Genomic DNA, 13166 nt, shown 5'->3' with positions numbered 1-13166 from the left:
GGGCATGGATATCGAGTGGTTGGTTTGTTCTGGAAAGAAGTGTTTACAGGCCAGTCATTAGCTACCTCTAAGGATCAGCTCGCCCCTGGAGGGGCAGTCTCCCTAGGGTTAGTAAGGTTTCAGATGTCAACCATTCGAAAAGACAGGAAATAAAAAGGCATGATTACTATAGTCTACTAATTACCTATCTCGATCTCAAAAAAATATACGGGACTAGATGAAATCGTTATTATGTTTCACTTTAGTTTTAAGCTTCTATAGTCTTATGAATGAGCACTGTAAGGAACAACTGGTTCAAAGATATAATAATCAGGTGTTTAATACAAAAATATTCTTTAACAGTAACTAAAGAACATTTTAATGGGTTTTAATTTACAACATGCTGGTTACAAGTACTCTACACATACACAAAGCAATAAAAGCACTGAGAATGTTGCAAACATTAAATTTCTGTTTACACAATCCTATTATACTTACTATACCTAGATATTTCCTAGGTGGGATTCTCAGGAAGATACAACCTGTCCCCCGCCCCCCAAATCATTATCCTACAGTAAACATTTAAAATTAAGTCTTTAAGGATCTGGATAAGATTAAAGACCCTACCCACCCCTAGACATTCATCTGCTGTTGGGCCCCCGTGGAGATTCTGAGGCAGAGGCAAGACCAGATCTCCCCTTTATTGGAGGGCTGAAGCACAAACGAGCCACATTACCTGGGACATTCTCTCTCGGTGCTTGGCCTCCAGCCTCTCTTTGGCTTTCTGGAAATGGGCGTGTTCATTCTCATCTCCAGGTGTCTCAAGATACTTGTCAACGGCGTCAGGGGTGCTGGCTGCAGTTGTAGGAACTATTAAGGAGAAGGAAAGGAGGTTTGAGAAGAGAAGCAGACTATCCAATCATTTCAAAGAAAGCTATATTTTTCATTTATTCCAGAACAAAGAGTTAGTACAGAGGCACATGTAAGATGTTAATGCTGTTTAAGAGAATACCATGAGACATTTCCCAGAACAGTAAAGAGGAGTGTCACTCCTTTCAATAATCAGGTGAAGGTAGATCTTGAAAATAGTCCATTTAGTGATTATAGTATTATATTTAAAGTTCTTCGTAAAAGAAGCAGCCTTAGAGCAGAAACAGTTGGTGCTTAATACAGACACGTTGTCCTAAATTCCTACACTTTGCTAAATTAATTTTTGTAATCTTGAAAGTATGTGATATATTATCAATATTACTCAAGGTTCCTATAAAAACCAAAGAAATCTCAGAATTAGCCTACTGCAGAATAAGTGCACCAGAGTAGAGGTAAATCCTACACTCTACATTTTAGATAGCTTAACTACAAGCCATCTTTTGTGAGAAAATATTTTAAATACTACCAATGAAACAAACAAACAAACCCCAAAATGTCAATAAATGAATTTTTTAAATCACAAAAGAAACTTTCTACTTTTACAAATTTGGTCCCGGTCAACTGATTTATTTCACCAGTTATAAAAAAGAAAGTGATTTCTACTTTGAATCCCACTAATACTTCTGAGAATTATTACTAAATTGCAACACATACACTGCTATATTATGTGGAAACATAAATACTCAAAATTGAAGCATGTATTATAAACAAAAATGTCTCTATTCACATGCCAAATGAATTATAATGCCTATACAGGCAGTTTTCCAGAAGATCAGTAATGACTAACAAGAATTCAGAGCTTTTTGAGCTTATTTCTTAAAGTTAAAAAAGATTTTGATATAAATAAGAAATCATGTCAACCAATAAAATAAAATTAGGTGTTTGCACTATGTTCTTAGGTCAAATCAATTTTTTTTCATTCAAAAGATAATTCAAGTATCATCAATGTTCTAAGTATTCTTCACTAATCTTCTCTAATTACTGGACTATTATTTTTGAGATATAATATCCCAAAGAGGACTTGAATGAGAATTTATGGGTATGTGATTTTGAAACTAAATTCTAAAATAAATGTCTTTTATACATGTTTCCAAAAAACATCTGGAATGTTAACCATCCAATGGCCCCAAGGTATGCACCAAAACCAGAGGCTTTTTTGTTATATAATTAAATATAATCTTTAATTTTAAAGAGAAACATGCATTCTGATTTCTTCCCTTTTATTCCAATCACAGTTTAATAATTATTAAAAAAAAATAAAAGCAGTTTAGGTATCTATCTATTCAGGTTTCCCAGTGGAAGGAAGGATAGAGGACATATTCCTGAAATTTTTTTCAATACTTATGCATCCACCCCCTACACCTCCACCAGGGGATTTTGAGTCAGTTGGTGTGGGACTGGCACAGGGCGTACATATTGAAAGCATGTGTCCCCAGCTCTGTTCAGTAGACGCGAGAGAGGATATTTCAACAGCAAAAGGAAGAAGAAAGGAAAGAGCATGAGCTCTGCCATTAGGCACAGCTTAATTTCAGTCTTAGCCAAGCTGAGGCCCGGGGCTATAACAGAAGTACTCTCTGTTCCCCTTTCTTTACCTATCACCCCAATGGACTAGGAGTGTTGGGACAATGGGATCCACTCCATATGTCAGTCAACCTGCAGAAAGGCGGATTCCTGTTAGCATACTTCCTTCCTCCTTTGCTTATTATATCCTAAGTCAAAATTTAGAACTTAAGGCATCATTGAAAAATGAGCTACTTTTATTTCAAATCCAATGAAAATAAATTACACAGGATAATGAAGAACCAACTGCAGGAAAAAATACAAACTTTTTTCTAAGAAATTTTCTGTATAATCCATGTAAAAGGCTGAAATTATTAAAAATGAGTTCTTAATTTTAAGAGTAAATGATAATTTTCGATTTAAAATCCTTTTAAAAGAAACAAACAAATAAAACCAAAGGTAAACGTTTTCCTGTAACTCAAGCAAAATCACTATGCAAGTATTTTTAACTTGATCATTTTCTCAACTTGCTATGGAAATAGTATTTAGTATTTTAAATTTGTTTTCCATGTTTTTAATCATCGTTACTGGTACAGCTCAAATGAGAACAAGTTAAAATTCTTTTGGCATAGTACAATCTGGCAGAATGACAGAATTAGGCAAATCATATTTTACATTTTGAATAAATAAAAATGTTTGGGGCTATATTCTCTGATCAGGATAGCCAGGGGCTGTAAGTGTGTTAATCATATCATGGCACCCTCTTTGGAAGAGTGGAATTGTACAAGTTACTATATAAGTAGAAAGGCTCATGATTTGCAAATATGGTCTATTGTTATAATAAGGAAGAAAACACTAAAACACGAGTCTCGTTAGCCTAAGCTGAAATACAGTTTTATAAAATTAAGAATAAAAAAAGAATAAAGACAGGAGCATGTGAAGTACCAGGACTGAGAATATTTCAAGTATTAAACCTTTTTTAAGCACATGGAAATAAATACAAAGACTGCATTACATACTTATCCCATTCAATCAAGATATTTTTCTCTTAAGAGTAAATCCTTGTTAGTGACCTCTGTTCCTCCAGTTGAGAACTTTAAGGGAAGTGGTCTCCCTTTCAATCCTTCATTCAAACATTGTAGCCACTCAGAGCAACAGTGCATCTCAATTCGTGTGAGTGAAGTTTTCCTGTGTTCATACCAGACCCCTAACCAGTCAAGGAGAGGAGGATGACCCGTGTTGGTATTTTAAAATGAATTTAGTATTTCATGATCACTCCCCTGCAGCTGGTGAGGAGGACGGGGAGGACATTTTAAGGAGGAGTCCGTACAGAGAGCCCATCTTCTATTTCTCTCATATTCTTACATCCTGAGGACGCTGTTACACCAGGACTGGCTGCCACTGTGTGCTGAAGCCTATGGCAAGCCAGAGACAACATGACAAGGATGGTGGCAGGGACAGGAAAACCTGTCTTCCACATCTGAGCTCTTTCAAGCTACCTCCTTGGGGAAAGGGGAGGCTCAGAGGACATCGGGGCGTGTTCCAGGGCACAAAGGAACAGGGAGCTGTGCCTTAGAGTCACTTGGATCGCTAACCACTGAGAAAGTGAGAACAAATTGGCCTTAGGAGGGCTCACTTCTGTTTTGTTTTTTTTTAAACTTCCACAAAGCAGTTTATACTGTTCAGACACCTCTGAGGTGCCCTGGATACTGTGGTATGAGCCCAGATTTCCACGCTGGCCAAATCATAAAGCCTCTATTCATGAGCATCTTTCCTGTGCTAGCCACTCGACACATGTTCTCATTTAACATGTGAGGAGAAGAAAAAATTACCTTATTACATACATTGCATAGAAGGGAAATACAAGTATTTAACATACTCACATACCCCCCGCACACACAAATAGATCTGAATTTAGGATTCGAAACAGCATGAAAAGGCTCTAAAGTTAACATTTAGAGCAGTAAAGAGCTAATCGATTGACATGTCTAGGGTACTAGAAAGGGTTTGTTTTGGTTAACGAACAACATAAATTGGTCAAAAATATGCTTTGTTATTGTATCTGTCGGCCTCTTTTCTAAATTGTTCCTGCTTTGTATGCTATCTGGTAAATGACCTCCAGCCAACGTTCCCCAGAAGGATTGTGAAACTAGGGTCAAAGGGAAAGAGCCCACAGACCCTGAATCTGAATAATCTTTTAGCCCTCAGCCCCCGCTTAGACATGCTCAGTCATACTTTCTGCAAGCAAGGTTGCTGGGTATAGTCACCTTTCCAAAGAAAACTAGATTTAAAACCCAGGGCTAAGCTCTGGCCAGGTAGCTCAGCTGGTCAGAGCATCACCCCAATACACCAAGGTTGTGGGTTCGATCCCCAATCAGGGAGCATACAAGAAGCAACTAATGAATGTATAAATAAGCAGAACAACAAATCGCTCTCTCTCTCTCCCTCTCAAACCAATAAATAAAAAATTAAAAAGAAACAAAGAAAGAAACAAACTCAAGGTTAGGCATTCTTAGCTCTAGATTTTGACCTCTAGCTGCCAAATCCTAAGTAGCAATCCCACCATCACCTACATGTGTCTTTAACTTTCAGAGGACCTTCACATTAATTTTCTTAGTCTCTGAACAGCCTTGTAGAAGAACATGATAGGATGAATACCTTTTTGCACTGAGCCCCTAATACCAAATGAAAAAAATGTAACAGAAAACCAGTACCAACTCACAGCACATAACTGCCTCAAGATGGACATTATGCTTCCAAAAGCTCAGCACAATTCTAGATGAGAAATGCTTTTGATATAAGCCTCATCTCGTTTTCCTTCTGCAACCCTGGGAGGTCAGAGGTGTCCAAGAAGCTGAGACAGTTGCCCAGAGGTAGACTGTGCTGCCTGAGGGAGCTTGCTCATTCCTTTATTCCTCCAAGTAAAATGACAACTTCTCCTTTATGTGAGGCATGGGGGAGAAACCAATGAGCAAACTAAGAACCTGTCCTTGCGGAATTAAGTTCTAGTGAACTAAACCACCATCTCAAAAAAATGATAATTCACATGGTTAAAATGTGATCTATATTACAGAGAAAAGGCACAACAGAGCAGAGTTGAGAAGAATCAGGAGTGCCGGGGGTAGGGGACGGAGGGCAGGAAAGACCACGGCAGTAAGGAGGGGACCAGGCTGGGTCTCACCGAGAAGGTAACCTCTACAGGAAAGCCCCATGTTCCAGTTACGTGCTGCAAGAACAGGGCAGGCCAATGAAGAAACTCACACAAAGGTCCTAAGAGGTGAACATGCCTGGAAAATTCCAGGATGTGCAAGGTGGATGTGGCCCGAGCTGAAGAAGCAAGGGAGACAGCAGGCAAAACCAACGTGGATGGTTGTGAGGAGGGAACAAATGTGCCTTGAAGGATCCCACTGCTAATGGACAAAGAGGTCAGAAGGGGGGCTTTAAACAGAAAAACACAAAGGGGAGCATGGCTTGGAAAAGCAGCAGGTAAGTGGTGCGGGGTTCTCACTGCCCCCCACACAGATGAGAAGGATCAGGTGCACGCCTCTTACCACAAAACTCTGTTACTGAAACCATAGGTAACCAACCACTAAGGGAGATACTGTGTTCGCATGTGTGAGGGTTCATTTCAGTTTTAGAAATGACGCACCGAGGCTTGTCACAACACTGCCAGTTCACACTGTCATCTCTCTTAGCACCTGCCACAGCTCGATTGGGGGGAGGGGGGAGGAGGAGCAGATTTGCTTTCAGTTTATTAATGAACGCGGGTGCTATTCCCAATGTTCCTGTCACAAAACACACTGCTATTATTGGGGACTCAATGCCAGCAAAACATTTCCGTTCCTGTGTTTCCCCAGAGAAAACGTAATAATGATAAGGGAGGTTACTTCAAAACAAAATGGAAACTGGCGTTATCCGCAGAACATGATCTAAGTCCCTCTCTTTGCCCCTTTGCAGGGCCCCCGTGTATCAGACACGACATCAACTTTGAGCGTCCACGCACCAGATACCCTTTCAGTTCTCATTTTATAATCACTGCATTGGAGTCCAAAACCACGGACGTCATGAAAAATTGCCCCAATGACTTTGATATCTGTCGGTTTCCTCAATGTCTAGGGTGACATGTATAGTGGCAGTTCGAAAAGGCTTAGGATGCAAAAAAAAAAAAAAGGGGGATAATTCCAACTGTGACCACCTACACCAGGCCACCAGGCAAATGTTTCTTTTAACAGAGCCCATAAATGGCATCTAGTCAATATACTAACATTAGATTCTAACAACAAAATTTGATTAGTCTGCTTTCGCCAGCAGAAAGGCAATGTATTACCTTTATAGCAATGGCAGTAGAGAATGAAAGTAAATTAAGACCTATGTAAGTCTTTGTCTCATCACCGAAAATGCTATTTTATACAGAGCTAGCAATACTGTCACTTGAAATGGCTATGATTTATATGACAGGTGGCAATGGGGATAATTTATATATGAGAAATGTAAACCTGTAAAGAACAATTTTATGGGAAAATTTAATCTCAAAACATGGCAGAGCTTTTGCAGACGGCCCCTTCAACATTTTTTTTTTTTTAAGGGCTCCATTTTTCTAATTCTGAAATAGCTAAAATCCCTAACGTGTATGAAACTCAAAGATCTATCACCGCCACCAAATTCAAGCTAGAGGAACCATTTACAATGAGAAAATAGTTTGTGATCTTTAAATGTGTTTATACACTCTCTAAAAGAAAAAAAAAAAAAAAAAAGAACAAAGGCACTTTCCCCGACATGCCCTTGTGTCATTATTTTATAGTCAGTGTGAACATGGTTGGCAGACTGTCAATGCATCATGTGGACACAGGTAATAAAAATGTAATCCTTGCTGTGTTTACTCTAGCCAGCCTACATTTCTTTTTTATGTATTATGGACATGCACTGACATGGGAATTTTGTCAAATATGTGAAATGAGCATGAAAGAATGAATGCTGGTATTATTTTTGTTAATATCTACATCCTACTTAACACAATGCATCAACATTGAAAAGCATCCTAAAGTCTGAATTCAAAAATATATATACATCTATGTATGTATGTGTATATTTAGTGATAATGACTGGTGTCTAGACTTTCTTAATTTTTGGTTATTGTTGTTTTTTTTTGTCAGTTTGCTAGAAGTAATTTTCAACTTCATTAACGGTGGATCATAAAGGGATGACCTGTCACAGTTGCTTACCACTCAACAGATGAGTTCAAAAAGTCAAAATCTTCAATATTGTCCACTTTCATAGAAATTATAGCAGTTAAAGCCAGATAGAACTGTTAACCTCCACAGAGGGCTTAAGGATAAAACCAATTTCATTTTATTCCAGCCTTCCACAGCAAGCTTTCACTCCACTTGTATATTTTACTTTATATGGTTGTTTAATTCCATCCCATACTTGGGTCTCATCTCATCAATAAAACTGTCAAGTTATTGAAAGCAGAGCATTTGATTTATTCCACTGGTGTCCTTTAAAATGCCTAACTCATCACCAGCACATCCTGGGCTCAAAAGTAACAGCTTTATGAAACCAGAGGTTGGCCTGCTAGTCTGTTTTTATAAATATGGTCTTATTGGACACAGCTGTATCTATTGACTTATCAGTTTGCTGTGGCTACTATTATGCTACAGCTACTGAGTTGAGTACTTGTAACAGAGACCATATGGCCCACAAAAACCTAAAATATTGACTATCTGGCCTTTTAGAGAGAACTTTTGCTTACCCTTTCTTAAACAGCTTACTCTTCTTTGGAAATAGCTAAAAAATACAGCACATATATAATGATATAATGAGCCTTTTTTTTTTTACTGTTCTGAGTAAATAAGTTTTTTTTTTTCCTTTTTAAATGCTGGTTTGCTAAGCAAGTGAATACTTTTCAATTAGGGTTTCTCACCATGACAGCTCAGATCTTTTTATCTTGATGGTTTCTGGATACCAAAGATGTAGCATCTCATATCTGTTAATCTAACAGGTTTTATTGGCACTAATGTGACATATAATTTAATGCACCACCACGTCTTTTCATGCTTTGAATTGTTTTAAATAATGCTCGGCAGTTTTAGAAAAATATATAGTTCCGTTTTAGTTTTAGGGAAAGTGGTTAACGGAAACTAAGAATTGCTATTTCGCAACCGGAAGAACAAGCACAGCGTGATTAAGAACAATGGTTCAAGTCTAGCCAAAGACTAAATGGCCTTGACACTGTGACAGGACAGGACAGCTCTGGGCTAGCATGGCATATTCCATGCAAAGGTCACATGATGAGTTATCCACAGTTTGCAAATTGTGTGTTTCTGGGGCAACAAGCTTAAAACTTAGGGTGATGGTTGGACCTGATTTTATATGTTCTCTGAAAGAGGACCAGTGTCTTTTATGTGGACCATTTGGATGTGAGTGGGCATCAATTTTTATTGCTTCCCCAATCCTGCACGAGGCCAGATCTACACCTTTACAGAAACCCTGTGGCCATAAACACAACCCCAAGATACATCCTGGATGTTAAGTAACCTGCATAAGCAAGGCTACGTGGTATCTCTACAGATGGTTGCTCTCTAGCATACTGTGGGATTCTGTGAAACCAGGAAGACACAGAGAGAGGAGGATGGGGTGGCATATGGTAAACACGTGCTTCCCACCCAGGGGTTTGCTGGTTTATTCTCTGCTTCCCTAGGAGCGCTTATATTAGAGTAGGAAAACGACGAGACCCCTAACAAACCCCACAGTCAGAGCAGCAACTTCTACCTTAACTTGCAAATATGAAGGGCTACGACAGTGGCCTCACAAATTCCATTTCATTAACATCTCTCGAGAATTGGAGGCTTCCGACATTCTAACACTTCAACATGCCTTCAAGTGTATGGAAAGCGTACATGTTTACACCAGCCTGGTTATATTTCTGAATTGGATGCGGGCACACTATTAGCTGAGATCAGAGATTCTCAAAAGGAGGTGATTTTGTTCTCCCGCCCCCACAAGGGCACATTTGGCAAAGCCTAGGGATAATTTTAGTTATCACAGCTGGGGTGGCATTACTGGCATCTAGTGGGCAGAGGCCAGGGATGCTGCTCCACATCCTCCATGTCCCCACAACACTGAATTATTGGACCCAAAATGTCAATAATGTAGAAGCTGAGACTTCGCTTTAGGCGTTGTTTATACCACAATTCACCGTAAGACAAGGAGCAGAATGGGTCATTTGTCATTCTCTTTGGTCAGACCTCTTGGTGCAGTCGGCTGATTAAAAAAGGGCATGATGCTCTTTGGGAGAGTAAATACCATAAAGAGTCAGTTTGTCTGTCATTTGAGATGCAATCTGATGGGGAGAACCCTATCAAAAAAAAATCATATTCTCATTTGAAACAAACCAATCAATTAAATATATATATAGTAATGTTATTGCTCACGAGATGGCACTGGGCAGACCGAATGTGAAACTTTAGCATTGTTTTAAATGCAACTGGGCAGACACAAAAGTAATGTCCAAAACAATTCGGGTCTCACATGTTCTTTCTTCCAAATGGGAAAGGGGTTTGTAAAAGGATTCAAATCCATAAGTTTATTTGTAAAAGGAAAGTTCCTAGCATCACATCTCTATCCTTTCTACTAATAATTCAATTATTACTTTTGATAACAACCCTCCCAGATTAAGTGTCCCTTAAAATTGCAATATTCAAAATTGTTTTTTATGGCAAAGACTTATTCATAATAAGTCTTGACAGGAAAATTATTGTTTTTATAATGTAGATCATCAGACATTTTCTCCAATATGTGCAATCTTATATCATTTTAACTGAAGAGCATTTTTAAATCTCATTTCACATTTATTATTTGACTGGAAACAACTCAAGACTGAGAAACCCATAAAATCAACCCACCTTTCCAGAAAGGGATACCCTCCAATTAGGTTGGTTAGGGACCCCGAGGTTGGTGAAGGAGCCAAGTGCAAGCTCAAGTTGCCAAATCAAAGGGGCCTGTTCCCCTTTCTAGTTCTGGCTCATTTTCTCCAAGTCCAGCCTGCTGTCTGCATTTGACCTTCAGATGACCATGACTTTTTCAATTCAAATGTGCAGCTTTGCTATAAATAAGGAAGTATAGCTGCATAGGCTATAAATAACTAAAAATTATATGCTTTCTCCAGTCTGTTTGTACCAACACTGCAAAAAGCTTCACTTGCTGTGATTGAAGAGTCTCTGTTGGTGGATAAGAAAATATAGCTGCCAAAATCACACTTCACCCTCCTAGAACAGAAAAGTGCCAGGATCCCAAACACACTACAAATAGAGGGAGAAAATTATCGGGAAAGAGAACATCATGAAAAATTTTCAATGTCTTTTTGGAAGAGTTGAGGATACAAATACTTCAAGAAAATAAATATATCAAATGATAATGTTCCTTTCATTAATTAATGATAGCAGGAAAATACAATTATTTCTATATGCCAAAATAACATAAAATTGAACTTGAAGTAAAAATGTATTATTTCATAAAAGGATGGGAAAGATATTTAATTCATCGAGGCATGCTATAGTCATGGAATTTACAAAAGATGTCTTAAATATATTTCATCCAATTTCTACTATTTTCTATATTCTTAAAATGTGCTTCTGAACCTCAAATATAATTTTTCTAATCTAGAAAACGATGTCAGAACCAACTACTTGCTCATGTGGAGTACAGAGCACAGCCAAAATATCATTTAGGTTTCAAACCTGGTCCTGCCACTTCTGATGGCTGGGAAAGAAAAGTCACCAAGGTCTTAGAGCCTCATTTTCTCATGTGCACAAAGGAAATGAGGAAAATGCCCACGGAGTGTTCCTGAGAAAAATAAATGATCCATGAAAATGCCGAGTGAAATCCAACACGCCATACAGATCAATGTATTTTCAACTTTACAGTGTAATATCTATAGTTTTCTCTAATCCTCCTATGTCTACTCACTTCCAATACTTGCAATATTCTTAGAAAAAATGCTTTTGCACAATCATGGGAAATATGTTTGTTGTGATACCACATCCTTCAAAAGTTATACATAATTTGAATGCATTTCAATCTTATGGAGGCCATTAAAAAACTTTTCTATGATAACATCTCTTGTAAATTGCATAATTCTCCAACTATAATTGATTTAAAAAAAAGATAATTGGTTTCATCAATTTTGAGACTAGATTTTTTTGGGGGGGGATGATATAGAAAAATGCTAATTTTTTGGTGATTACCAGAGAGAAAGAGGGTAGAAGAGGGTAAAGGGAGGCTAAGTGCTGATGGAATGAGACTTGACTTGGTGAACACACATTACAATACACAGATGATGTATTATAGAACTATACACCTGAAATGTATGTAATTATATTAACCAATGTCACCCCAATAGAAAAACAAACAAAAAAATGTCGATTTTCATTATACCTAAGCTACACCTAAAACTGGGTATCTTCTCCCAGCAACCACAAGAATCAACAGTATGTACCATCCCTAACATAACATTAGATAAATCCATTTCTGGATGTAACCCAAATTAAAAAATGAGTGATTGTGAGTCTGACACCACATTTTTAAAACAAGGTAGATTGATATGCCAACTGAAATTGTCACAAAGCACAGATGCTCTACAGTAGGCTGATATAATACTTCTTTACAGGAAGCTCTTTCTCTACAGTTTAATGATCATGTGCCATTAGTGTGCATTCAGGAACAGGCGGAAGAGATGGTTCTGAATTCTGAAGTCACCTTTCACTTCCTAGAACATGACAGCTGTCTTACAACATACAACTGAAGCAAGTGCCTATGTATTAGTACCTGCAGTTAGTACAATGCATGCACATTAAATATTTTTTCTGGGAAACAAGTCACTTATAAAACTGTGGCATCTGTGAGCTTTAGGAAATAAAACAACGATGCCAAATCAAACACAATAGTAACAATAGCTTATGGAACCCTGTTAACTGTTTGGAAATAGAAGCAGCTTAGTCAATGCCCTTAGCCGGACTTCTTAAGTTCTCTGGCAGAATCAGACATAATGACAAGCAAGGCTATGGAAATAGACATTTTATTAAAAGACAGGTAAGTATCCAAGAAACACAGAACCATGCAAAGAAGGTGACGATACTGGGCTTAAAATCGAGTCATGCAAGGTACTGCTCCCCTCCCCCTACCCCCAAGTGATTTACAACATACGTTTAACCGCATCTTGGGGAAGAGGCTCCTGGGTGGTCTGCAGTAAACTTTGGGACACTATGGAGAAAATAAAAGAACGTAACTAAAAACAAAAACAGAAACATGGGAATGATGGCTGAAACCCACTCACACAATTCCACCAACCAGAGGGAAAAACGAAAACAAAATCATGGAATTTGAAACAAAAGCTAAGCAAAGGTCCCGAGTTGTGGCCCCGCCATTGAACCAAAGTCACCATATAAATATAAGATGTATTTCCACTGTCTCTGACAGTACACCCAAGTACCCTTGCTGAAGGGCTTCTTGTTCCCACTCTCCCCCTTCGCTCCCAGGATCACCAGTTCCTTTCCATCCATTCTCCACAGCAACTCTATTATAGTTTCATCTGTTCACAGGGTAGCCTCTGGATCTCGGCTCTGGCTCTTTGTTGAGCTTTATTCTTCACTTATCTGTCCACCTTTCTAACTGACCTTCAGCCTCTCGTGTTTGCATTCTTGATAAATTATTCTGTCACCCACTTCCCCTGAAACTAAGTACTGCCTGGCTTACCCATT

General features: G+C 38.4%; 1 protein-coding gene across 6 annotated transcripts in view; it reads right to left on the bottom strand.

Moving 5' to 3' along the window:
• Window positions 1-13166, bottom strand: part of APP (amyloid beta precursor protein) — a 235177-nt gene that overhangs the window by 78300 nt on the left and 143711 nt on the right. For 4 of the 6 annotated variants that reach the window (XM_090272635.1, XM_090272642.1, XM_090272653.1 and 1 more), the window contains one exon: window positions 716-849. In XM_090272635.1, coding sequence (XP_090128761.1) covers window positions 716-849 — 134 coding nt within the window. Of the gene's footprint in view, window positions 1-715; window positions 850-12612; window positions 12670-13166 lie in introns of all 6 variants that reach the window. The other 2 variants (XM_090272616.1, XM_090272626.1) reach the window with 1 other exon arrangement.

This window comes from Furipterus horrens, unplaced genomic scaffold (genome assembly GCF_987537825.1).
Source record: "Furipterus horrens unplaced genomic scaffold, mFurHor1.1.pri manual_scaffold_1, whole genome shotgun sequence".
Lineage (NCBI taxonomy): Eukaryota > Metazoa > Chordata > Mammalia > Chiroptera > Furipteridae > Furipterus > Furipterus horrens.
This window is presented reverse-complemented; position numbering and strand designations above follow the sequence as displayed.